This window comes from Homalodisca vitripennis, chromosome 1 (assembly GCF_021130785.1).
Source record: "Homalodisca vitripennis isolate AUS2020 chromosome 1, UT_GWSS_2.1, whole genome shotgun sequence".
NCBI lineage: Eukaryota > Metazoa > Arthropoda > Insecta > Hemiptera > Cicadellidae > Homalodisca > Homalodisca vitripennis.
Window position 1 is genome coordinate 189,342,973 of NC_060207.1, and position 27,893 is coordinate 189,370,865.

At 33.4% G+C, this 27,893-nt stretch overlaps 1 protein-coding gene across 1 annotated transcript in view; it reads right to left on the reverse strand.

Annotated features, from left to right (window-relative positions):
• LOC124354333 (3'-5' RNA helicase YTHDC2-like) overlaps positions 1 to 27,893 on the reverse strand; it is a 97,279-nt gene that overhangs the window by 16,406 nt on the left and 52,980 nt on the right. Inside the window, exons 19-26 of the mRNA XM_046804704.1 lie at positions 26,507 to 26,621; positions 25,966 to 26,237; positions 21,164 to 21,414; positions 17,623 to 17,831; positions 11,968 to 12,094; positions 7,251 to 7,397; positions 1,985 to 2,115; positions 1,144 to 1,414 (exon numbers count right to left, since the gene is read on the reverse strand). Coding sequence (XP_046660660.1) covers positions 1,144 to 1,414; positions 1,985 to 2,115; positions 7,251 to 7,397; positions 11,968 to 12,094; positions 17,623 to 17,831; positions 21,164 to 21,414; positions 25,966 to 26,237; positions 26,507 to 26,621 — 1,523 coding nt within the window. The remainder of the gene's footprint in view (positions 1 to 1,143; positions 1,415 to 1,984; positions 2,116 to 7,250; positions 7,398 to 11,967; positions 12,095 to 17,622; positions 17,832 to 21,163; positions 21,415 to 25,965; positions 26,238 to 26,506; positions 26,622 to 27,893) is intronic.

Here is a 27,893-nt window from a genome sequence, read left to right on the forward strand (position 1 = left end):
AAAAAGAGCCTGCTACTTAACATAGTGAAAATGTATTTACAGTACACAGTAAACAGCATGAAAGGAGACTCTGCGGAATGAGGGAATGCATGTGAAAGCTGCAAATATTTACCTACTATTTCAGTAGCAACTCTTTAATTCAAGTTTACTGCATTGGATGATTCTTGGAATGGGTTGGACTCTTAGCGGGATGGAAGAATGCACATGAAAGCTGCAAATATTTACCTAGTATTTCAGCAACCCTTACCTGTTACCTTTGAGTTGTCATCAATACAAGTTTACTGAGTTGGATGATTGTTGGAATGGGTGGGAAACTTGGCGGGATGGGAGGACGCACATGAAAGCTGCAAATATTTACATAGTACTGCCGCAGCAACTCATCAATTCAAGTTTATTGCCTTAAAAAAAATCTTCAGCAAGTTTTATGAAAAACGTCATATGATCAACTTTCACAGTACAATTAGTTTGTTAATTACTTAATTTTCTTTCTTTTTCTTATTGCTGTCATGATTACCCATAAAATAATATATAAAAGTGAGAATTTTATTTTTATTGTTACATACAATTAAAAAATGTGGATTGTAAAGAAAATACGTTACACTTAGGCCTATAGCTTATGTTTATTTATGCAATATACACACCTTTAACCCAAGAGATTCTTAGTAATCCATAATATTATGATAATAAATAAACAATGTTTTTGTGTTCAGGATAACAAATTCAAAGAACTAAACAGGATTCTCGTCATTGTTTAAAATATTGAGGGATGAATAATACATTACTCACAGAAAGTTTCTATACAAACAACACTTTCAAAAAGAATAAATGATAATTTATTTATTGATCTATCTATCTACTTACAAGATATTAATTATAATCAACATGAATTGATTTGTTTGCTATGTTATATTATGGTTTAATATATCTTATTGTGATTCACATAAATGCCTAACTTTGTTTATCAGTGTTACTAAGCAAATACTTCAATGTTCTCTTCTTAATATTTCTTTAAATGCACCATAAAAGTAATAGTATTGTTTTTTAAAGGTCCCTTAATTGTGAGGTCAGACAAATTACAAATTTGGTCATGTCCCGAACTCATCTTATCCTTGCAAAATGTTACTGAATGTCTATAACACCTACTTGATTGGTCTTCTTGGTTGATGAACATCATTTCAACAGTGACAGGAATCTCCCAAGACGTGTTTTCAGAGTTTCCTTCACAACACAGATGTGCCGATAAGTAATTTTCATGCTTCCCAACACGACATTTCCAAGAAAAACCGTTCCATGTGAACTTTTGAAAAGTTCTGTAAGTACCTACAGGTTCAAAGTTATCTATAATATAACAATATGATTTTTGTAAGATGTCACTCTCAGATCTAGAAAATGTAGAGTTACAAATGTACTTTAACTGTGGTGCAACACCTGAACTGAAATATTTGCAGATCTCAACAACTTCTAGGTATGTCAATATGCCGGTTGAGATGACCTTTTCACAAAATTCTTCATAAGTGAAAGTACATACACGAATAAACTTAAGATGTGATAGTATTTGCATTCTCAACACCTCTCCGTCAGTGGACTTGGTAATGTGTTTTGCCCACTTCACCAAGGCATCCCAGACATCCGTCTCACTAATATTCAAACTTTTCATTTTCACAATTTGTAACAAACCCTCAGAATTAATTTGCAGGATCTTTTCTGAAGATAAAATTTCATTCACATTGCATTTAATAATGTTTATAATAGCTTTCTCTAATTCGATATCTGTAAAACAAACTGGATTTGACACTGCACAAAATATATTGTCAAACTCCAATGGTAGCAACTGTAATGTGTGTGACACAACTTTTGGTTTTATCTCGTTAACTAGATATTTCTCCAGTACATATAATAGGTTGACACTATCATCAAAAGAAAGCTTTGGTATCACAGTATCACTCCCTCCATAAACACATTTTAAAAAAGTCCAGAAAGTTACAGGCTCAATATCCACAACCCTGACATCATTCTGTTCGGCCAACTCACTGTCTTCCAGCATGTGTCGTAGAGGCTCACTGTGTGCACATAAAAAGATTTTCTTTGCTCCGATTCTTTGAGTCTGTCCGGATTCTGACTCCAAAACAAAGAAACAGTCATTTTTAGATGTGGTTGTTAAAAAATATTTGACATGGTATGGTAAATCTGCATCAACTTCCATTACTAAGGTTTGTTAATGTTCCCTCCGAGTTAAAAAAATATATGAAAGTTCATTAAAAAAATAACATTTACATTATTTTTGGTATTTAAGACAATATAGTTAAGAAATAACTAAAACCATACAATAAGTACTGAAACAGGTTTACATTCTACTTCACTGATGTGAGAATTATGAACTGATATCTGAGCTGACTCAAGAGGAAAGACATGAGTCACTGATAGGAACAGTTATTAGTCATTGATAACACAATAATGTATTGAGTAATGGAGACACTTTTGTTGATCATGGGTTTATTTAAAAGGGGCTTGAAATACTTGCATCCCAAATTGTTGCACAACATACATATACGTTAATTTTGATACATTTTTGAGTACTTCATTATAAGATTTCTACAAATATTAATAGTTACTAGTATATGAATTAGTGCTTACCATTTTTTAAAGACCTTGTATGTATATTTATAACTATGTACTGAATGTTAGAAAAAAAATAGGTCATTATCAAAACCATCAAGATGTACATAGGTTTAGTGTAATATACCAAGTAAATAGTATAAGAGATGTATACTTGACCAATTTTTAATAAGATTACAGAAAACAAAAATGAGCTGTATTTACATGAAAATTACATTATTTAATAAGTTACGTGAATATACATGGGAAGTTACTATTAATAGGTTTATAATTATTCTAAGCAAATGGCTAAGAGAAGAGTTTTTACAACATTGACATCACCTGGTCTGTGATATTAGTGGCTAAAGATTTTAATTAGTATTACATATTTATTATTTTGTTATTTGTGTGAATTTATTACTTTTTGTTGTTTTAATCTTGTTATGACGTACTGTACTTGGTTGTTGACGGTTTTTGTTGAATCCATACTGTTAGATGTATGAGTATTAATAGTTTTTAAGATGTAATAATTGACCATAATTGTAAAAGTTAGAGACCATGTCTATTGCACCATTGTTGCCTAATGACTAAGATCTCAATCTGATGAGTGTTCTAAAATAAATAGGCCACAGTGACAAAAAATGTAAAAAACTTAATATTGAAGATTAAACTACCATTAAATTATTTTTTATATCCAATGTCTAATACTTAATACAAAAAGCCATGCCTGAACGTTAGCGAAGCATATTACTCGGGGAGCTGAAAAAGTTTCACTTGTCTGTTTGTTTGATCACAAAATATCTGAAAAACTAATTTAGGTATAGACTTGAAATTTTGCATGAAGCTCAATATCAACATAGGCAATATTGAGTTTGATGATGGTACATGTCCCTCATCTGATCAGATGCTGTCAAGAATGTGTCTATTGCTTTCAAACAGTGAAGGGTTTGGGGAGGACAGCACATACTCATCTCTTGACATGAGTACAGATATATTTTAAACTTTATGGTTTTCCATGATTATCTATTAGCAACAAAATAGTTATCAACTTTATCTCTAGAGTGCTCAGGACCTCTTATTATTCACCAAATACAAATAAATATTCATTGTTTCATTTTAAAATTATTTTTTAATACACAGTGGATAATTATACCAATGAATAAAATACATTCTTCATATTTACATAACTTTTTATCAGTTTCAATCACAAAATTCATTTTAACCTTTGTTGTAATAAATTATACGAAATAATTCCATAATGATATGAAATGATTGAACCTTCATGAACTTTCTAGATTGTTTTAGGCCTGTCCACAGTAATAATCTATTTTAAGAATATAAGTTTATATTTGAAAACTTTTCATATTTAGCACTGAGTAAGTTATTATACAATTTTATTTATTTAAGCCAAAGGCACTGTACATGTGTTGATCTATTTGTACACCACAACACACTGATACAACAAACATGTATTCAATTATTTTGATCAAAACTTTTACAGTTATCGGTTCTGAAAATGCATTTGAACTTAAATTCTATAAGATTTCTCATATATCCCATTACCTTCTGATCAGATTGTCTTAAAACACAGAAGTAAAATATTTTGAACTATGATTTTTAAAATGATTAACTTTGTGTTGTGTTAAAAATATTATAATATTTCCAGACAAATTTTAAGACTCCCAATATTTTGGCGAGTTATTATTTTTGTCATAGTAATGGAATTTCTTCTGGTCCAGTGGGATCCAGAACCACATGATACTAGCAAAACTCACTTTATTTACTGACGCATTTACTCAAATTTAATTACTTTTTAATAATTTTCAACCCTAAACTGAGTCAATCTCAACCGTTCTTAAGATTCACTGTTGAAAAGTGTGCCAAAAGATTGCTATACAAGTGTGTGCTGAGTTTGCTGTTTGGTCCCATAGGAGAGAGCAAGGCTCAGCTACCACTGAGAGCTTAGGCTTTTTGACATATTGTGACATCTAGCAGAGTTCTATGAACTTTTTCAGTTATCCTGATAGTACTTCTGAAGAAACCTAGCTCTGTATGGTGGTGGTATCTATGGCAAAGTGTAGATCTACTTTATACCTGTAAGTTGCTGTACTACTACACCCAGTTGCCTGTTACTGGCCAAATATACACTTGGTGTGGCTGTCATAGTGCACAGCACAACATATGAATCAATCTTACTTTGAGAGAGCATCGAAGTTCTCACGGTTGAGATTCTTTGTGTATAATTGTGTTTTTTTATCAAACTTCAATTGGTATAAAAATATAAATAAAATAGACTAAGTCAAAATCATTAACGTCACTCTTCAATTTGATTACAAGCTAATATAAATAAATAATAATATTTACTATAGCAACAAATGTACAACAACTTTGTACATTTCCCCAAAATGGGATTTTGGGGCAGCTCAAAATTTTTAAATGTAAAGACCCATTAAGTGACTTCTCATTTGAAAAGTTTTGATAATAGAAGATAAACAGTGGAAACTAGAGCTTTTTATCTCAGCCCAGTACAAAATGGCAGCCTATTGAAATTAATTGAGGCAAAACATGAACATCCACATTCAGAAGGTAAATAACTTCAATAAACAACCAAATTTCTTACAACCTCAAACCTGTTTTACAGTTATTACCTGCTTTAGGGCAGGCCTTCCTTATCTTATCAGTTTTGATGAAGTCCAGTATATGTTCAGTTTCTGGTTGGTACTAAAAAAGTTAAGACTGTTTTATGATACTTTAAGTTGAAATGGAGTGCTTAAGTGAACAAGAGTGTATTATGATCCTGATGATGCAAGGCTATGGAGACTGGGTGAGATCTTACAATGAAGTACGGAATTTATTTATTGGTAATTATCCCAATCAAAAACCTGTATCATGCCTCAACAAGAGATGTTTCTCAAATATTAGGTGTATATCAATCAGTTTGTAAAGTTTTACATGATAGTTGTTATAAAGCATACAAAATTCTTTTAGTTCATGAGCTAAGTAAGGACGATTTTGATCGTCGAGTAGAATTTTGTGAACTAATAATGTAAAACATTTATAATAATACAATTAGATTAAACAACATTGCTTTCTCAGATGAAGCAACTTTCATGTTAAACTGTAACGTTAATAGACACAATGCTCGTTATTGGGCTGATGTTAACCCTCATTTGGGTAAATTGGGTAAGAGAGTAATATACCCAGCACCCTGAAAAATGTTTGTCTTGGCATTGTGAGGGATCAGTTTGTTGGACCCTTTTTTATTGATGGAAATGTTAATGTCGAGGTATACCAGGAAATGTAAAAAAAATCAGATTTATCCAAGTAGCAACCAACAACTCTAATGAAGTTTGATTCCAGCAGGATGGAGCACCTCTACACTATGACCTGCATGTCCGTGAGTATTTAAACCATTTTTTTCCAATTCGCTGGATATGCAGAAGAAGTATCGAGTGGCCACCAAGATTGCCAGATCTATCTTCACTTGACTACTTTATGTGAAGTCACATTACAAACAACGTCTATAAAATGGAAACCCCAGTGCATTTATGACCTTAGGGACAGAACAGTAGTGGAAATTCAAACAATCCTGTGTGAATCCATATAGTGTGCCATTTCAAGTTTCTACAACAGGCTTGTACATTGTCAAACTGTCCTAGGATGGCAGTTTGAACACTTGATATAAAAAACACACATTACTAAGTTTTAGCCGTTTTATTGCTTAACATGATTGTAATTACTAGTGCTACTGTAACTTACATATAAAAATTTTAAACTGCCTCCCAAAAAGCCCATTTTGGGGAAATGGTTAGCTTTTGTTTCCTAGAGGGGTGTCCTGAGTTTCATTTTTCTATCTTTGTCCATTGAAGGATCCATCCATGCTTTTAACTTAATTAATTTCAATGAGATATATAAAGCTCTAATTTCCACTATTCTTCAATTATCAAGACCTTTCAAGTGAGAAGTCACTTAATGGGTCTTTACGTTTAAAAACTTTGAGCCCCCCCCAAAATCCCATTTTGGAGAAATGGGCAAAGTTGTAACAGTGACTAAAAAGTTCACTTCTATTTCCTAGAAATGTGTCCCAAGTTCCATCCCTCCATCTTTATCCATAAAAAACTAAACAGATTGTATCCATACTTTTAACTCTGAAATGTATGTCAGATGTCTCATTTAAGCAGCTGAAGTTAGGTCTAAGAAGAAGTCCTCTTAGACACAACCTAGGAACCAACGGATTATAAATGAATTCTGAACCATCACCATTGGCCGGGACTTGTTTGGTACTTAAAAGAGTTTCTTTGAAACTTTATACTGTACACATAAAATTAGATACTATGCACAGGGAAAGTAACTGCTCTGAGTTATATCAGTCTAACTAAAGGAATTGAAGTAAGATGATTTCACAAAAATGACATTAGATATTTTAACAATAGAATTGTATGATTCAAAATTCTGGTTGCAGTTTTAGATGTTCACATTTAATTCAATCCAAGAATACATTGTAGGAAGAATACAAAATAAAATTCATGGCAGAGGCCACTGGCATGCAGACTTGTACAGGCACGTCAATAAAAAAGGTGAGTACTGTCAGAGAACTTTCTGATACCACCTCGTATGTATACTATGTGTGATTAGAGTGAAACATGACTTTTTACCTTGGTCTTGATTAGTTTTAGTTGGTGAGGAATCTGGATATCTGTGGTGGTTCATGAAGCGAGAACCAGAGTTTTCAATAGTAGATAGAAAGGCATTCCCATCTTCAGCCATTTGGTTGCCATCAAATTCTTCCCATGGTCTTCTTACTGAACACAAGAACATTCAACAATTTATTAATCATGATAAAGCTAAGAAAGTTTGCTATGGAACAATGACATTAATTACAAAATACTGAATGTCTTATACAATAATTGTAACTCAATGTGTAATAATTACACATTGAGTTCAATAATTTATTAGCCTGAGACAAGTATATTAACAGGATATTAAGTATATTCCCTTTATCTCTTATTGGATGGACTAATCAACCAACACATAACGTAGCTATGGTAGGAAGTGTTGTTTTAATTTGAATGTTGAATTTAGCTCCAGTTCTCCTTCCTTTTATTGCAGCGTCTGGTTATCTCATGCTGTCTCAGACTTGACTCTGAGGTCATGTTCGTCTGAAGAGACCCAAAGAAAGTCAGCGATGAAGAAGCTCAAAACGAAGCTTTACATCGTTTTGACACCTATAAACAGATGAAGTGGCAGTTTCATTGGCAGTCAACTGAGTGCATTACAATGTTTCTGACATGATCTCTAAGCATGGTGGAGCACTGTAGTTTTCTCACATGTAGAGAATTTTCACTGAATTCGTAAATCTCCGATTGCTTTTAACGGTTTCATCATTTTGTTATCAAGGTCTTCTTTTGTGACAGATTTGCATCCTTGGTCTCTATCATGAACACCAACTCATCCATCTTTAAATTTCGTACACATTTACACATTATACACACTCATTAAGTTTTTACCATATACTTGTGACATTCTTCTATGAATTTCTGCTTTGTTTAGTCCTTCAGATTGCAAAAATCAAATAACACTTTTTCACTTCACGGGAGATTTAATTGTAGTAACCATGTTTACTTGTTGTTAGATCAACAAGTGAGGTTTGGATTCTCAGCAATGCATGAGGTTTTAGTGGAAGAGATGTGCAATTGGCTAGTGTACATTGTTACACCATACCATTCGACTGGCTGTCTCACAGGATCGGAGGTTGAAACTACATTCAAAAGTAAGTAATTTTAGAGCTGCAAAGTGTCAGAGCCTCCATACTCCTACACATGTGCCAAGTCATTTCGTTCTCAAAGCACTATCACAGCCAATTCTCTTCTTTTACAAACTGTTTTTTAGTTTGGGCGCACCTGGAGATTGTCTCATCTAATTCTTGTGTTTTTATCACATCCTATCAGGCTGAGCTGAACTGACTGGCTTCTTTCCTATCATGTAATACTTATCATTTTTCATTTTTTTTTGGGGGGGGGGGGGGTCCCCAGGACCATCCAATTCTACAAAAGGCAGTGCTTGGAGGATTCTGCTCCTTTGCAGTTGTCATCCAAGTGAGCTAAGACTAAAGTACCACATTTTTTTCTAGCTAAAAGAAAGTAGCATCTGGTATCAGGATTGGACTGCTGTCCTCTAATTTTCCAGCCATTATTGACTGATGATCAGATGAGAATGCTCATCAAAATATCCTTGAGCTGCCAGAATGAGAAGGCTCCAAGTCCATTTATATCTCCTACATCTTTAAACATGGATTTGTCATCCTATGCTGGACTGATGAAGCTACAGCCTGTGGGATCAAGCCTCAAGCTATTGGAGGGGACCGAACTTAAAGCTATAGAGGAGAGGGATATCACTTGTGCTTAGGATGTCACGGCTTGCGCTTAGCCAGTAGAACTAAGATTTGTTGGTCAGAGAATGTTAAGTCCTGAACAGATCTGTAGGGGGCAAAGTTGTTTATCTGGTGATCGACTTCAATTCTGTGGAATTTCTTTTGTGCATCTTTATGTGTATCGTACTACCATCATAACTGACAGACAACACAATACACCCCCAGCTGTTTGCAAGGCGGCACTACACCACACAGTACATGTTCCACAGTGCTTTTCCACGTCTTCAACGCCTGGCAAACAATCTCCCCAGACATCTGGACCTCTTTAATATGAGCTGTGATGCCTTCAGGAGAGAGTTGAGACTAGCCTGTCATGACTTACATATCGTCTGATAACTTTTCCCCCATTATTCTTGTTGTGTTGCTCTGTTATTGTTTCTGCTTGTTTTTTGTTACACATTTATAATTACGACTGTGCCTCTTGGTTATATATTTACATTTTATTGCTTGCATTTGTTGTTTTTCTAGTTTTTTTTTTCTCTGTTGGTACCTATATATATTTTACTCTTGTTATTTATTTACAGTATTTTCCCCATTGTTGTTTACTTTATATAGTTTATTTGCACTGTTATTATTTATCTCTTTATTTATTCATATGTCACGTCTTAGACAGTAATGTGCATGCATTTAAGTTAAATATGCTTTGAAGTTAAATATTTTTTATTTTTTCAGTTTTTTATTTACCACTATCAGTCATTAATGTTAATATTTTTTTACTCTTGTTATTCATTTAAAGTTTATCTTTCATTGTTGTTGATAATTGTATAGTTTATTTGCACTGTTATTGTTTGTCTGTTTGTTTCTCCATATGGTATCACACCTTACAGTAGTGTATTAAGTTAATATTATCACTAATTTATTATATACTTTCACTAATTTTTAATATAATTTATACTTTCTTATTACATTATTTATACGTTAATTATGCCTAGATCTGATTTAGAGTCCAGTTGCATGTTTGGTTTGGCCCTTTTGTTTAAGTATGATTTAATCATCTATTATAAGTTAATAAATGTAAATTGGTTTTTGACCGTTGGAAGGAAATAAATAAATAAATACACAAGACTATTTTTCGGTCAAAATGATACATTGTTTACATAGTGAGTGTTTGATGAATACATCCACAATTATTTAATGGCATGAAACTTTTGAAAATTCTTTTACTTGTTGTAAGTAGTAATAATTAACTTTATTTAGAATATTTAAGTAAAAAAAAGAAAACTTAAAAACAAACATTTTTACCCCAACTGAGAATAAAGTACACAAACTGAGTCTTCCTTCACTGCTTGTGTAAGGTTAAAACAGACTGGGGATTAGATCTTATAACATTTCTCTCATATTATGAGAAATGTTATTGTTTTGAATGCTTTCAACTTCCACATCAGTATGTGTTCAATCTGTTACCTATTGGTTAAATGGCTCTCCTCCCAATCAGCTGCTGTATTGAGTATACCTAAATTAATCAGTTATTGAAATGCAGTTCATGATCCGAATAGACAAACGGTTTGCTTAAGTCCAGAAGTATTGCTGTTGTTGTATTCTTGTTTTCCAATGTTGGAAAACAAACGAAAGGTGTCTATACCTAGGCAGTGCTTCTTTTAGTGGGTCACAGTCTTACTTGCTCTGTTTTTTAAAGTGATGATGGTTCATTAGTATTTTTTTCTCATGTAAGGCCTTAACTTTTTGTATGATTAACAACATTCAAAACCTAATAAGATATCCCTGTCTGCTGATAACTTAAGAAAGACACTGCATTTATAAGTTAACTAATAGAGGGTTTGATAGTCACAAATCCATTACAAAATATGATAACTGTAGTGCTCTAATCTTATCATTGAAGCACTCATGATAAGCAATAAAACCCTTAATAATTTAATTTGTTTGCATGTCATCTATTTTACTATTACAATTATTACTGTCAAACATTAATACTAAGAATGGGTGCTGATGTATTTTTTTAATATTTGATCTTTCCATATTGTAGGAGTTTTTGTTGAAATGAACTGTTCTAGTCTTACTTATATTTATCAAAATCCTATTTTCTCTGAAAAGCTCTGCAATTAAGTCTGTACTAAATTACTGGAGCTCCTCAGAGTTTAAATTTTTTTACTTGTGATTAGAACAGATATCTCAGCAAACATATTAATTTGTGGATTTTTTAATTTACACTTCAGATCATTGATATAAAGTAAAAAGAGCAATGGAGAACAAAATTCATCCTTGGGTGACACACCCAAGTGCACCACATCCCCGGACGAAAAATACTGTCATTTTGAATTGTTTATGAAAACATTGTCTGCAGTCAGATCAGAGCAGCAGTTTTGCAGCAGAGCTGTTTGTAGTTTGTTGAGTGTACAGAACAAGTTAACACCTCTGAAAGAATTATGATAAAGACTTGTCAAAAAGTTTCCTGGTGGATGTAGTAAAACTTGTTGGATTAGACACATAAAAGGAAAGGTCTGATATTAGACCTTTTTATCTCCCTGGAAGAAGGGGAGGCCAGATATGAACCAGCCTCTCCAGTCAAAGTAGGCAGGGGGTGACACACCCTTGTTGAGGCTAGCAAGAACCTCTGAGATTAGGGAACAAACCCCACCAACTCCAACAGTCATCTCTCAAAGTAGACTAGACCTATCGAATTGCCCATGAACTCCAGAATCTCGACATTTGCGGTTAGTGATGTGCCGCTCCTGGACATCTATAAGGTTGCCCAGATTTAAGTGACACATCGGTTTTTGTTGTGCCCAGTGGTGGGTTCAACTGGAAGGTATAAACCAGCCAGAAGTGATCCCTGCTGGGTAAACTTAGAGGCTTACAGAGCTAAAGCAGTGGGTACACCCTGCTGGAAACCATGCTAAAATTGTTTCTTGAAAGGTATGAAGACAATCTTTTAAAATAACAAGTAACTCAAATATTTCTCACAATGACCAAAACTAACATACCTTGAGGGTAGCAGTCAATGTTGAGAGGGCGTGGCCTCTGACCCACTCCTTGGGGCTGCTCCAACCCTAGAGCCTGCTCCTCTGCACTGAGCACACTGACTAGCGTGTTGACAATAGCTTCATCACCCTATAACAGAGCGTCACACATTCAACATCCTAGTTTTGATAAATGTTTGTAACAAATATTTATATATCAACGTACTAATATGAATGTTGAGAATAGTTACAGGTTTCATCCAGTGTTGATTGAGCTGCAAAGAACATCGTTTAGTTCTCGTTGTAATCAATAAAAGTAAAACAATTTAGTAAAAATTCCAATTAGGTCTGTTAACATTTTATTAAGTAAGTCTGTTAGCATTTTAAATCGTCCTTGTTGGATAAGTCCTAAATTTCCAAGATGGAGGTAACAAGAAGTAAGATTTATCAGCAAATAAAAAAATTGCTATGATGAGATTTACATGTGTGTTTTGAGTGTAGGAGAATAAGAAATTCAAAATTTATCTAACCAATGTATTCAAATGTGGATGTAGGCACTTGCTAGTCAGTACAATTTAAAGCACATCACTAAGTACGAAGTTGGCACAAGTGGATTAAGTTAAAAATTTACAATATTAATTTAATTAACCACAACAAATAATATTTAATAATATTTATTTTACAATATAAATATATTATATTTATTTAATTTAGTATTTTCTAGATGCTTTGTAGAAAATACTTATATTGGAAATAAGTTTATTATTCACACAACATTGTTCAAAACCTCTATAGTAAGAAGATACTTTTCAAAGTTTTATAAAAATTATCCAAAATTCTAGAAGAAATCTAATTTTTATTCTAAAATCTTCAAAATCACTTAATTTTTTAAGATTAAAAATAAAATTACTATCATTACCATAAAAAAATAAACTTTTAAATTTTTGTGCATTTAATTACGTAAAATAATTACAGTTTTGATTTTAAAATATATTTATTTCAAACTTGCTTATCACTTAGTTACAAGAACATATTTCATATAAATTGAGAAAGAAATAATTTTGTCATTATTCTTTTCTTTTAATTCAAATCAAATGGTCATCATCATCTGACGTTTCCGTTATCACGGGTCGTCGTACACAGCCTCCTCCACTTTTGTCTGTCATTCCAGGTCTCCTCTTCCTCCACCTGCACTTTCTGTAGTCCCCTTCTCTCTATGTCTTTCCACACTTGGTCCTCCCATCTTCCTCTCGGTCTTCCTCTTGGTCTTCTTCCTCTTTCCTCCTTCTCCAGTGCTATTCTAGGCATTCTATTATCTCCCATCCTCTTCACATGCCCCATCCACTGTATTCTTCTTCTTTCCATTGTCTCTTGCAGTGAAACTACCTTCAATCTCTCTCTGGTTATTTCGTTCCTTATTCTATCTCTTCTTGTAGTCTTCTCTATCCCTCTTAAAAATCTCATTTCTGCAGCTTGCAATCTGCTTAAATCATTTTTAGTCAACGTCCACGTCTCTGCTCTATATAATAAAATTGGTTGGAAATAAGATTTATACATCAATACTTTTGATTCTTTCCCAATGTTCCAACTCCACACAATCTTCTTCACCATATTGAAAAACTTTCCACTCTTCCCTATTCTGTTTCCTATCTCTTCTCTTATTGTGCCCCTATCTGTTATGATACTTCCTAAATAACAGAAATTCTTCACCTTTTCAAGTCTTTTTCCTTCAACTAACACGTCTTTGTTATTTCCTTTCCCTGTCCCTCAAAGTCCAACCCCTCGTCCTCGTCGTGAGGGACGGGCAACGGCTCAAAGAGACGGCTAACGGGGCTCTGGTGAAGCTACGTCAGGTCTAGCAAGCCGGTAGTGGATAATACTTGCTCTCAAAAATAAGAATAAATCAAATGGTATTTGACAATATTAGTGGGATTGACAGTTACCTAAGATATGCAATCGAACACACTGTATTTTCCCCAGATAGTGATGTAAACTTGTCCATTAGTCCACTACCTTCGTAGATTACACAAGAAAAAGAATAACAAAGCAATTTGTCAAATGGGACTGAATGTGACAGAACACAAAACATTTTTATGAGATTAAGGGTATTTTTTATCTGGTAAGATTTGCATAGAGTACAAAAGCATAGTCATATTGACTATATGAATAATATCAACGAAATAAAATCTAACCCATATGTTAGACAGGCCTTGGGATCCAGTGTCAGAGGCAGAGATGTTACATATAACTTCTAACTTGAAAGGTTCTACTAGACAGGACTACTATGGTCTCTCAAACAAGATGATAAAGTGTATAATGTCAGCAATTGTATGTACTGTTACGTATCTAATAAATACAATTTTAGATCAAGGAATATTTCCTAAAAGTTTAAAAGTTACTAAAGTTATCCCAGTTCAAAAGAAGAAAAATGTTGCTAATTTTAGACCAATTGCTCTGGTACAAATTTTTTCTAAAATTATTGAGCACTCTATCAAAAGACGACTATATTCTTTTATTGTAAAAAATAATTACTTTACGAATGCACAATTTGGTTTTTTAGCTGGCAAGTCTACCATTGATGCAGCTGAAAAGGTTGTTACTGAAGTTCTTAAGGCATTTGAAAAAATTCTTTCTTGGCATTGACTTTGTTAGATTTAAGAAAAGCTTTTGATATTATATCGCATAAAATACTGCTTAAAAAGCTCTCTAAGTATGGTGTAATGGGCAAAGAATTAAACCTTATACGTTCATACCTTGTGAACAGAAAACAGGTGGTTGTAATGGGGGATCAGGTGTCTGGTATGCAGGAAGTGGTTAGAGGAGTTCCCTAAGGGTCTGTTTTGGGGCCACTCCTATTTGCCATTATGATTAATGATCTTCCATCCAACCTCCGCCATGAGTCTGTCCTCTTTGCAGATGATACATCATCACTGGTTAAAGGTTACTCTCTGGATTATGTGAAACATGAATCTGCTCTATTAGCAGTAACATATAGTGTCCAGCGCATCATTTAAAAGACATTTGCACAAATGTATGAGTGTATATTGTATCAGTGGCTTGAATTTTTCGCATACTAAACTATCAATAATTTCTCCTTAGTCTGTTGTTTTTGGTAACAGAATCATAGACTTGATTAATAAAATCATATAAAAAATATTTTACAATATTTGGATGACTAATATGTAAAGGCATACATTATGCCTGGGCAGATAGTGAAGCGATGTTATGTATCTTACATTATATTGGGAGATATTTATATTTTCTTAAGTATCGGAGGTAGGGATCATTAAGTACAATTAACCCTTTCCGGGCCAGGCGGCAATATATTGCCGCCATAGATCGCGTCTGAAAAGTGCCAGGCAGCAATATATTGCTGTCGGTGACATACGCGAAAAGTGCCAGGCGGCAGTATATAGTCGCCTTAATATTCGTCGTTTTTTAAAATAAATACGACGTCAAATGATTAAAGTTTTATGTTTCTTTATTTCCTGGTATATTTGTAGATAATTAATATGAATATCATTTTTATTATGGAGGTCTATGCATTTTTATTTCGTAATTGTCACGTGACATTATCAGCTGACTCGATCTATTGTTGTTAATTCTTTATGCTTTAGTGTAATCGTACTATTGTATGCTGGATTCTTCTTCATTATTTTATTTTGTGGTTATAAATATTAGTAGTGTTAGTAGGTACGTGCTTAGCTATTGTGTGTAGTAGTTACAATGACTGACAATTTGCGATTTCACGGGAGTGAAATTGTAAGTAGCATATTTTGTAAATAGAAAAAGTGTAAATAAATTTCAAATAAAATTGGGTAAATATGTCTTGGTAAATAGTGTTTTTAACTGTACTGAAACTGTTTATGGATCCTACAATCATCTGTTTACCGGTACATCCATAATGTGAATATTTATTTTAAGTTTCTTGCAGTGTAAGAGTCAGCTTCTTTATCACTTGTTGCGAAGTACAATTATGCGTATTTATACAAAATGTGTCATAAAAAATTTATTTATGAGAGAAATAACACAAAATTTTGTATGGTTGTTCCTTTCTAAATGTACAATATAATAAAATAGCTTCCCACAGTAAAATTATTTTTCCTTTTTTAGTTATTTACAAAAAAATAAAAAAAATAATTTTTTTTAATGTAATCTATTAAAACATTACTTTTTTAAAATTTTAAATTACTTAAAATTACATCTATATATTTTTTGTTGATAGTACTGTATATATCTATACGAGTAATTTGGTGCAACTTTTGGGTCATTCTCTAATTTTTATGAAAAGTTATAAATTTTAATCTAAGAGACTGCAAAATCGCCAATTTTAGCCTGGCACTTTTGACTAGTTACAAGCGGATATGATATGTGAAAAAATTTTGCAACATCTCATATTTGGTACTGGCCCTGAAAGAGTTAAATAAATCCATAATAATATTTACTAAAATAAGTCAATGAAATTAATAAAACATTGTAAGACCCTATGAATAAATAAATAGGTCTTTTATTGCACAATATAATATAATTTGCAGTGTCTACAATCACCAATAAGAAAGTAATGCTGCTGTTGTATACATAATAAATTGTTTTTAAATTTAAAAAAGTAATAAATTTGATGTGATGTTATTTGTACTTAAGGATACCTCAGACTACTAAAAAATTTATGCCAATATAAAACAATATCTTAAAAAAATCAGAAAATATTAGAATGGGCAGGAATATTTATGTTACTTTTATTTCTAAGACTGTTCATAATTATTCCTTTACAGACTTTAAATAATATTAGAAAAACATAGAATTACAGTTTCGATCGAAAACTTAAAATTGTCAACAGAATTAATGATATTCATAATTTTACGAATCTTTGAATTTACTTCCACTTTACAATATTCATATAGCCAGTCAAATTTACTAAATGTTACACAAGTAAGCCAATTAATTTAGATAATTATAAAAAGAAACCAGCCGACTTAAAAAAATAGGACTCTAGCAACATAGTTTATGATGAAAAGTATAATTTTTAATGCTAGGGATTTATTTAATTATAAACAAATTAAAACTACACCACTTCTACTTCGATATTATTAACCATATTATAGTAACACTAAAATGATGTTTCAATAAAAAAGTTAAAGTTTTGTATATGCATACAATTTGTTCCACCAATTTTATTAAGAGAGTTTTAAGGAATTTGAAAAGCAGAAGAAAATCTTATTCCTTTATAATTTCTAATTGTGATGTGATAAAAATAAATAACTAAAATAATAGGTATCATTGGATTAGGTCAATCCATCTGGTCAGCATGTGGTCTCATTGTGACATGTTTTGAAGGTTCGTCGGAGCTTAGCAGCCGTGATGGTGGATGACTTTGTCATAAAATTATAATTATACGACACAACACACAAATAAATAAATATCACTTGCACAAAACATAAAACACAATCGTGCGTGATGTTCCATGAAGGCTGCTAAATAATTACCACTTTCTCTCATCGTGACCGAAAACTCAATACTACCATAACATAAGGGGAGGAAGTTAGCACTACATTTTCGCACAATCTGTTTTCTAATATCACGGCATAGTGATTAATATGTGGCTTCATTCACACTTCAATTTACTCTCTATCAATGATTTTTATGTAAGAATTAATGAATAAATTAGTTGAGAAAACTAACTGGTGTCCAAGGTTTGCTCGAGTTCTTAAGACGTTTGAACAACAGAGTGTGCCACTTGAGCCTCAGCTGATGAACGAGCGAAGCAGCCTCATTGTCCAATCGAAACACAAGCCAGTCGTCCAGCTTCACGATGGCATTGTGGCCCTCAGGCACTGTGTCACTCTCGTTCTCACTGTCTGAGTCAAATACCGTGCTCTCTAGTGATGGATCTGCAACACGACCACACATCTTTGTTTGAACTTCACTATATTCAAGATTCAAAAAGTCTTTATTCATGAAATGCACATCATGTACAAGAATGTAAAACATAATAAGAATACTGTTGAATAAAAACACAAATTTGTTGTGTTGAAATACCATTAACACGTTCGCTACCACCATGTTAAGAAAAGTCGTATACCCACAGACCAGACGGCTCAAATATGAGCCGCACGGTTTCTTCCCGTGCACCGGCGTCCCAAATATGCGCCGCTCGGGGCACCTCAAATAGACTTGACGTCCCATATTTGCGCCGCTGTTTGCATGCCACTATTATTGCCATGAAAAATCACTGGTCTATTTTAGAGGCTTGATACTTTTTTATTGGTCTATGGGGATGTCTGGCTCACATGTGGGACGCTTGGTCTCTGGATATCTTAAAAATTACGTCCTATCATGGCCTATCATCCCAACTGTTTTATAATTGTATGTTTTATAATTGTGGAGATGTATGCTCTACTTCAGTACATTGCTTTCGCTCTGTTAAATATGATCTGAACCATGACAGTCTTTATTTTGGATTCCTAAATAATTATTAAGAGACAATATTAATTCTGGGTGATACACGCTTTTAAAAGCTCGAGAGAGAGATCTAAGAAAATTCCAACTACCTTTTCACCTTCGTCAATAGTATCAATTATTGATCGAATAAATTCAATGCCTGCAGTAATCGTTGATTTCCCCTTCCTAAAACCATGTTGTTGCTTATCCAATAAGTTATTGATTTCTAAGTAGTTCATAAGTTGAATGTACACAACCTTTTCAGAAACTTTAGAAAAAACTGCCAGAAAGGACTCAAGATTGTGCAGGACATGAGCTACATTTATATTATGTTGCAAAAAAGCTTAAATGTTACATAATTACTTACTTTTATCCCTTCACAAAATTATATTTTTAAGGACAGTTTAAATATAAAACTGAGCATCTAGAAACACTAATAAAGGGCTTTTTAGGCCCTCCTAAAGAGTAGACGAGTAACAGCAAAGTTTGGGGATGAATTTGCCACAATCACGGCCCGGTAAGAATGATCCCAGGGAGGAGTTTTGTCTGGCAATGGTGGTTGATAATCTATTAACAAAAGCAGAAAAGAGGGAATAAGTCTACAATGACCTGGTGCTAATGGTCAAGTGGAAAAATAAATAAACAAATCACTCAAGAAGCCCTAAATTTTATAAGCAACTGGTGTCATGGGGAAGGTCTACGGATTAACTCATCAAAAACAAGTATGATAACCTTTACCAAGAAAAGAAACTTTCAGCTTGTTTAACCTGTTCTGGAAGGTATCAGGATAAACACTCTGATGCAGTCAAATATCTAGGCGTAGTCCAGGAAAAAAGACTAAGATGGAACCCACTTATTGAGAACATATTATTCAAAGCAAAAAAGGCCCTCGGAGCTTGTAAAAGAATCTTTGGACTGAAATTGGGACTGAAATCCAAAATGATTATTTGGATCTACAAAGTCATAATGAAACCAATGGTCACATATGCTACTCTAGTGTGGTGGCCGAAAGCAGAACAAAAAACAGCTGCCAAGAGGGTACAGAGTCTTCAAAGGTTAACTTGCGTAAGCATCACAGGGGTAATGCGCTCTTGTCCAACTCTGGCACTTCTAGGATATACTCCTCTTGGGCAGGAGGTGATGAAAACAGCTGCATTAAGTGCAATGAAGCTTCTGGATACAAAGGTGATCAAGTCTACCTCCTCAGAAGAATAAAAGAAAATAACTCAGGAATTTCCTGAGGCTTAAATGGTTAATCAAAAAGTATGATTAAAAATACTCCTTTGAAAAACCATATCTAGTCTCTATTGAAGATATGGAAAATGGAGTAAAAAGGAGCCCTACCCTACTAAAGGAGTCCTAAGAGTTTTACACAGATTGATAACGCATTGACTCTAGGGCAGAATTTGGTATATACAAGCAAGGGTTAACTTAGCTGTGCCCCTGGGAAAACACGCCACAGTCTTCCAAGCGTAAGTTATGGTAATAGAATCATGCACCAGAAGACTCATACAAATGAGTCCAAAAGGAGTAGAATACTTAGTACTCTCTGACAGCCAGGCTGACGCCCCTTCGTTTGACTCAAAAACCAATTTGAATGCAAGGATGTTCTGGTAGAACTAGCAAAGAAGAATAGAGTTACACTTGGTTTGGTATCAGGCCATGAGAGCATTCATGGTAATGAAAAAGCAGATATCCTTGCCAAAATAGGAACAGAGATCCGTATGGTAGGGCCTGAGCTAGGCTGTGGAGTAGCATTCTCCTACGGCAAAGCTCTTGTAAAAGATTGGGAAAAAAGAGGATTAGATCCTTTAACTGGAGTAGGGCCTCAAGATTAATACAATCAAAAATATTTATCTCTCCTTAAGCTAAAGGGTGGGCATCTCTCCTACATCAAAGTAAGGAGGATATAAGAATGATAGTAGGGATGCTGACAGAACATGGTCCCCTTAGAAAACACCTTATGAAGATGGATCTTAGTCAAGACTGATGAATGCAGGCTCTGTGGCGAAGCAGAAGAATCAGCGGAACACATATGGCTAAGTTGTCCTGCCACATCAGGAGTATATCTCCTCAGCTCCAAGGATATCAGAGAACAGGAGACATCAAACCTAAGTACGGGAGGCACAAAGGTCCTTTTACGACTAAGTGCGGAGACAACTGTCTCTTTCCCTCGGGAAACAAAAGAAAGAAAACTCTTCCAAAATAGTGGCTTCCGGATAACACCAAATGACCAATTATTTTTTAATAGCTGATTTGTAGTCAGCTGTTCTGATTAGTTGACTCGATTCCCACCAGTCTCCCACATGTTTCTATAGCTGATTCAAATTTCCGCTATTTTCTCCCATGTTCCACTATTGTTATTTAGTATAAATACTTGGTAAGTGTGTTGCATATTAACACCATTAGTACCGATGACGCAACAGTGATGTCATAGTACTTGTTGTGAAAAAGTAACATTTCATCTACAAAAATGATTTTATTTAACAATGTTATTACTACAAACGCCTGTATGTATTATATCAACAGTTTCAACACATATATTTATAAAAAAAGGGATTTAAAAAAATGATTATATTCCATAATTATAATACTTACATGAATACAATGCGCTAAAAAAAAACTAAGTTTAGGAGTTTGGGTACTATACCCCGAAATAGGACTGGCTTGAATGTGTTAAGAGATTATTGATAACCAGAAATGTTGTATGTTTTGTAGGTTAGATCAGATATCTAACCTCTACATTTCAAGCTTCAACGAAGTTTTATACAAGAGTACTCACGGTCGGAGTCCTCCATTGCATCGAGGGGCAGACGGGTGGGACCTGCGAAGATGCCGACAGTGAGGGGTGACACAACAGTACAGGTCCGGACATGCCCGAGTCTGCCCACACGATGTAGTTCTTCGTATACCACCCAGTCAGTCGGCAGGCCACGTACTGTAGACGTGTGGGTGGCCGCTACACTCACTCGTGCACTCTTGCTCACCTCACGCAGAACTGACCATGGGTGGAACATCACCTTGTGTTCTTTCCTTTAACAAAAATCAGTAATTGAACTAAACTTAAATTTATTTTACAATTGTACCAGATAAACATGATGATGTGTAAGTTAAAGTAAATTTTTTCTTGAAATTCCAAGTGCTTGTTTATTTATTTTCATATTCATTGTTTTAATTTCAACTATTTCAAAGAAACAGTTCACTATGATGGGAGGCACATTACTAAAAATATTGTAGATACTGACTGTACTAACAAACTTTTTCACGTTCGGTTACTGGGAAACAGTCAAACTAATTATCAACACTATTTTGTCTTCGTAAAACTCAGTTATAGTATTGTAACGCAACTAATAAGAATAAACTATTGTTGGTGCTATATTTTACTTAAACATTCAATGACTGGCTCAACCAGCTGACAGAGTTATAAAACTGTTTACAGATCAAGGAGAAAGAAAAGAATGATGTAACTCGTACTTATCGATTGTTTGGAACCAATCAAATACCACTATTTGGTTAGATGCCCCAAATAACATTGTAATATGTAAAAAATGATCTAAATATAAATTTTAAAATTGGCGACACAGGCGCTTCATGCACTTTTTGAGTCTAATTTAACAGTGTTGCGGCACTCAAAGGGTTAAATGGGACAGTTTTGAAAGAGTACAATTAATTTTTTTATACTGTTTAGTACAAGACATGACTAACACTTATTTGTAAACTGTGTTGAACTTTGCTTTAGTATATTTACATCTTACAAGGATGGTAATGTGGAAAAGTGAAAATTAATTAGACTTATTCAAGAACTACATTAAATTAACATTGTTCAAAGGAGTTTAGATCAAAATTTTGGTACAACAGGATAATGACAGTATTTATTTCAGATTCAAAAAGGTTTATTAATTTGTTGTCTACAAAATTCAAGACATACGTTGTGCTCTAGAAAACATACAAAACTTCAAATAAGTTAATGCAACATTACATCAATTGTAACAAGTCATTTGAAATTCTAAAAGCTACACTAACTTAAAATATTTGTGACTGTGCATGAAAAAAAACCTTTAAATTACATTCTTTTTATTCGTTTAAGAATTCCTTAACCGTGTAGTAGATCAAGGAGATGGTGTTCTAGAAAAGCTTTGAATTTGTCATGGGAATTTTGAATTTTGATGTGGAGTAAGCTTGTTATACAATTTCAGAGCTGAGTATTAAATTCCATCTTCATATAAGGATAATTGGTAGACTGGTTTCTGAAGGTCTTTGTGTCTCATCTGATATTTATGTTCATACTGGTGTTAATTGAATTTTGTTGGATATTTTATGTACATGCAGAGAATTTCATAAATAAATAGGGAAGCCAAGGTTATAACTCTACATTGAATAAAAAAAGCATGTGCAGAACTGCCTGTATTTCAGCTGAAACATTGCCCAAATAATTCTTTTTTGAATTATGAAAATCTTATTACAGTCTATTGAGTTTTGCCAGAACACTATTCCATATATCACGTGTGAGTAGACATAGGCGTAGTAGACAGTCCATAAGTCTCAGGGTTGAGGACTTGAGAAATAATCCTAATTGCAAAGTAAGCAGAGCTTAATTTTGAAGCCACTAGTACTACATGACCCTTCCACTGTAAGGTACTGTCCAACACAATTCCCAAGTACCTCGCCGATGACACCACAGGAACAAGAAATTTTCAGGAGCATAAATTTGGTTTGTTTTCATACAAAAGTTTATGAGTTGGCTTTTTTCTCTGTTCTGAGCTAGACCGGTTAAAAAAAATTGAAATAGTCAGTGTCATTGGCAATGAGGACCTACGATGAGCCCTTGAAGGCCCGTGGAAGGTCATTTACGTATATCAGGAATACCATGGGGCCAAATATTGATCCCTGGGGCACCTCCTTGTTAACTTCTGGTGTCTCAGACAAGCTGCCCAAAAAGAGAGAAAACTCTAAAATGTAAGATATCCTTGTGAATACTCATTTTCACTAATTAATGAATTATTGTATGATGTAAAATCAGATGCAGTCACCCCTAGGTTGAAAGCTGGACTCATCCCAACCTTAACGCTACATTGGTGTATACACTAAGCAAGAGCTGAACATGTTTTTATTTTATCAAATTTATTGTTATGAAGCCTATGCTGAATGTATGATTTCTGTTTAAGGTCTTGTTGATATTAGAAACAACATAGTTTTGTTCAAACCTTTTTACCCAGGTTTCGTTAATTAAAGAAACATTTCAATTTAACCTGTTTGTCAAAACGATAGGGACAATCACATTAGGCTCATTTATTTGTGTAAGTTCAAACTCTAGTGTTCGGGTAAAATTATTTTCATTCTGTGTGTCCACATCATTTGTGACCCCAATGATCACCACGATATCACCTTCAGACATGTCCGCAGTGAGACTGCCCAGATCATGAATCACGTGGTTGACTGGAGCTCCAGGGACCACAGACGAGACGCTATACTCCACATCAACACTCTCAGAAAGTGTGTTACTCATTAACTTCCCATGACTATCAGACATAAATAAAATCTTTTTCTTTCTAACAGTTAGTACTCTTGAGTCACAATTGTATCTATTTTGTTTTGAGCTGTTAGTAATGTACTATTTATCGTTGAGGAAATCTTTTCTTACTTAGTGCTATTTTGGGTTTATGAATTATTGGTTTAGTGTTGTGTGAATTATTGGAAACATCATGCTATAAAATTCCCAGTTCAGATTGATTACTTAGAATATAATATTTGTTGTAAACCCCAGCTCTTCTACCACAGTCTGGTTGTGTGTTAGATTTTCATCAATCAGCTACAGTTGAGGGTTCTGATTTAGCAATAGCCTCCTTGAATATAAAAACAAAATCTAAAACTAACGGCTTAACATTATTATGTACATTTTCAAGATTACTTAAATTATCTGAATTATAAGTTACTTGACTTTTCTGTATTGCTCTTGTACGTCCCATGGCAAGTGACTTAGACCAGACCTACATGTTTACTGGCACATCACAGTAAATTTTTACGTTACTGGTAGAAAATAACACACATTTAACCCTTTTAACCCTGACGTCCTATATATAGGACCGTTGAGTTATTGCCAAAAATACTGAGGTCCTATATGTAGGACGTCCTTCATCACTGCTAAAAATACCGACGTCCTTTATATAGGACCTTCACTTTTTTTTATTTATTGGTATTTTAATTTTGCCTAGGTCTAACCAATTTTATATCAGCTGTTAGGTAATGAAATTATAAACAAGGAAATATATAATTTGTAAGTCTTTGAAGACTTTTCTTGGTAGCAGACTGCTTTGAAAGTTGCTTTGTCATCTGTCAGCTGGCTACATGACTCATCTGACTGTCCAGCTGGTGAACAAACTAGATTGCAGTTAAGTTTTGTTTATGATGTGAGTTGGTTATGTAAACTGTAAACATACCAGTAAATACGACTCATGACAATGTTAGTGATATAATTGAACATGTAATCGCTAATTCAGACAACCTAGACCTACCTGCTATTCAAGAAAATGTAAATGATGATAATTTAGTACACCCTGTAAATAATGATGACAATGATGATTGGACTGTTTGTGATGAAACAAATGACCCAGGCTACGACCATAATAATATTCAATTCTTTGAGACACCCGGGCCAAAGCATTGCCCTCCTCATAATTCAAAACCCATTGATTATTTCTCATAATTTTTTACAGTAAATGTTCTTACCACATTTGTAAATGAAACAAACCGATATGCTAGGGAGTACATTAGTAAACATGACACATTAGCTCCAAATTCAAGTGCAAGAATGTGGAAAAAAACGTCACTTTGCCGGAAATGAAAGCGTTTATTGCTGCTCTCTTGAACATGGGACTCAATCCTAAACCCATAATAAAGATGTACTGGTCTACTACAGATTCCCAACATATTTACCGTAAATTATGTAAATAGATATGAACTCTAATTTTTCTAGTTATTTTATGATTTATAAACATACATTTTTTATTGCAATAGTCAATCTGTGTTATTTACTATAAAAGTGCATCAAAGACACAGAAACCACTATTGACTTGTAAAATGGAAAAATTGTTGATTTTACCACAATTTGGAAAAAATTCATCGTTCTTCCAAGTTTTTGAAGGTAGGTGTCTGAATTTTTGTATGTGGACTTAGAAATACATTGTGATGATTATGAATATAATTTTGATTAATGAAATGTGTTCATGAAAACTAGTTTTTATGCTTCAAAATTAAAAAAATTTACAAAATATTTTTTACATTACTTATTTATTTTTTTGTAAATTTTTATTACTTTTAATTTTGCGTTTAAGTATTTTTTATGTAAAATACTTTTATTTTGTAAGAAAATAAAAAAAGAATTATGATCCTATGTCATACAATAAAGATGTTATGATTTTTGAAAAACATATCTACAAAAACACGAATTTTGGCCCAGTATTTTTCGCAGTCCCTTACAATATATGTCTAGTATTTTTCAGTATGCCCAAAAACTTTTGGCAGGGTTAAAAGGGTTAAATGATTGACATTACCACATAAGGCAGCAAGGAAAGGTGGCAAACTCACTGAGTGCGGAGAACGTTGAACTCTCTGTCCACTCTGGCGAGGTTGGGATATAGTCCTCCAGTCAGAGCTGCCTTCACCACAGCCCAGTTGTCTGAGTTGGTATTGACGTCACGTATGTCGCCCGCACCACGTGTCTTGACCAGCCCACATGCACGCAGTTGCCCCAGCACCTGCGCACGCTGGCTTGTTATCAGTTCTAGACTGGCTCCACTCACTGCGTGACGCTCACAGAAGTATCGCTCACTATTGCTGTACCGTGCGTGTTGCCATCCCTGTAGCACAGACATACTTGAAATTGAAAACATTAAATAAAAATGTTATGAATGACTATACTAAGATGTAGAATCCTAAATAATATGTAGAGAAGAAACATGAACCTCTCACTCTTTTTTGACATGAAAGTTGTAAGCTTAAATTGATAAATTTTTATACTTATTTAAGTCTGAGTTAAATAGAAAAAACATTGAGTCAAATCCCAGATTTAAAACTATTTGCAAAGCCATAATTTATTACAACAAGTAAAGAATATCAGATGGTATACCTGAAATACCCGAAGATACACCATGTGGTCACTAAATGAGTTGTTAGCAAGCTTCTTGCGCTCGTTTAGTGCATTTCTCTTCAAAACTGGCTTGGTTGGCATTTTAAACAAGTCACTAAAACATGAAAGTAGTAATATTTCAACTGTTTTTATTAATACAATGTTGGATAGCAAAAATAGCTGACTAAGTGTGAAGAGTTCAAATATAATATTTTATTTAGAAATTTAAACATTATTACTAATTATTAAAATTAACCTATTACTAGTTTTTTCTATTTATTTACGTTGTAAATCTAATTCAAAGTGTTTTAGAATCACAAAAATATAGTGGCCACTGCATCTCATTATACACTTAATACATACATTCCAGGTTTTTTACTAAATACTTTTAACAAAGTCAACCAAGTTTCCAACATTATTATTTTAAATCCATTGTTGTTGATAAAAAAACAATATGAAAAAACTAACAAATTGTGTTGTTTCTTAACTGTTTTAAGATTGCAAGATATAACCACATTTCTAATCTTATGAGTTTGAACCACTAGTTCACAAAATCATTATAAAACATGAACGAGTTTTAACTCTAGAAAGGGCTTCTCTAAGTTCCGGTAGTGGCATAGTATTGTAGTTTCACCAGCAGTATTTTTAAAATCTGTACATTAAACGATAAATGTAACATGATATTTTTAATTTCTTTTAGAATGAGTTTAGAAAAAAAAGTGTTCCAAAAAGGTTTCCAAATTTTATTTACACATTTTTTAATAAACTTTATAAATTAGAAAATATATGTCTAAATTTAATTGTATAATTTTAACTGTGTATCCTAATAAATTCTACATTTAAATTTTATTTAAAATATTATGCTAGTTACAGAAATATACAGTTTGTACACATTAAGTGGAATAAAGAATATGTTTAATGTTTATGTAAAAAAGTCTACTTATTTTCCTTTTTAGGGAACAAACAATAAACAACTAGACATACCAATAAGTAAGACCATAAAACAATATATGCTGGGTGTTCTAAATTTTATACACACTTGGAAACTATAAGAGATACAGAAAAGATTAGATAGACAATGTTGTGCGAAAAAAAAGACCAATAAATCTTTGTGGCTAAGTTAATTGCTGGTTGCGTCATTATGTTTACCATGTATCTTAGTTATAATTCCCTCATGGGTTTCGTCAAATAATTCATAAAAACCAAATGTTTGTATGGTTGTTCGAAGGAAATTTTCATTCTACTATTCGGATGGTTGGTAAACCTGACAACTTTAGTGAATAAAATAGAAAATATCTGACAAGGTTAGTATAAAAATAACTGTTAATTACATTTTTTGTGACTGATTAGCACAGTAGAATGTTAATTTCAATATATAAAAATAATT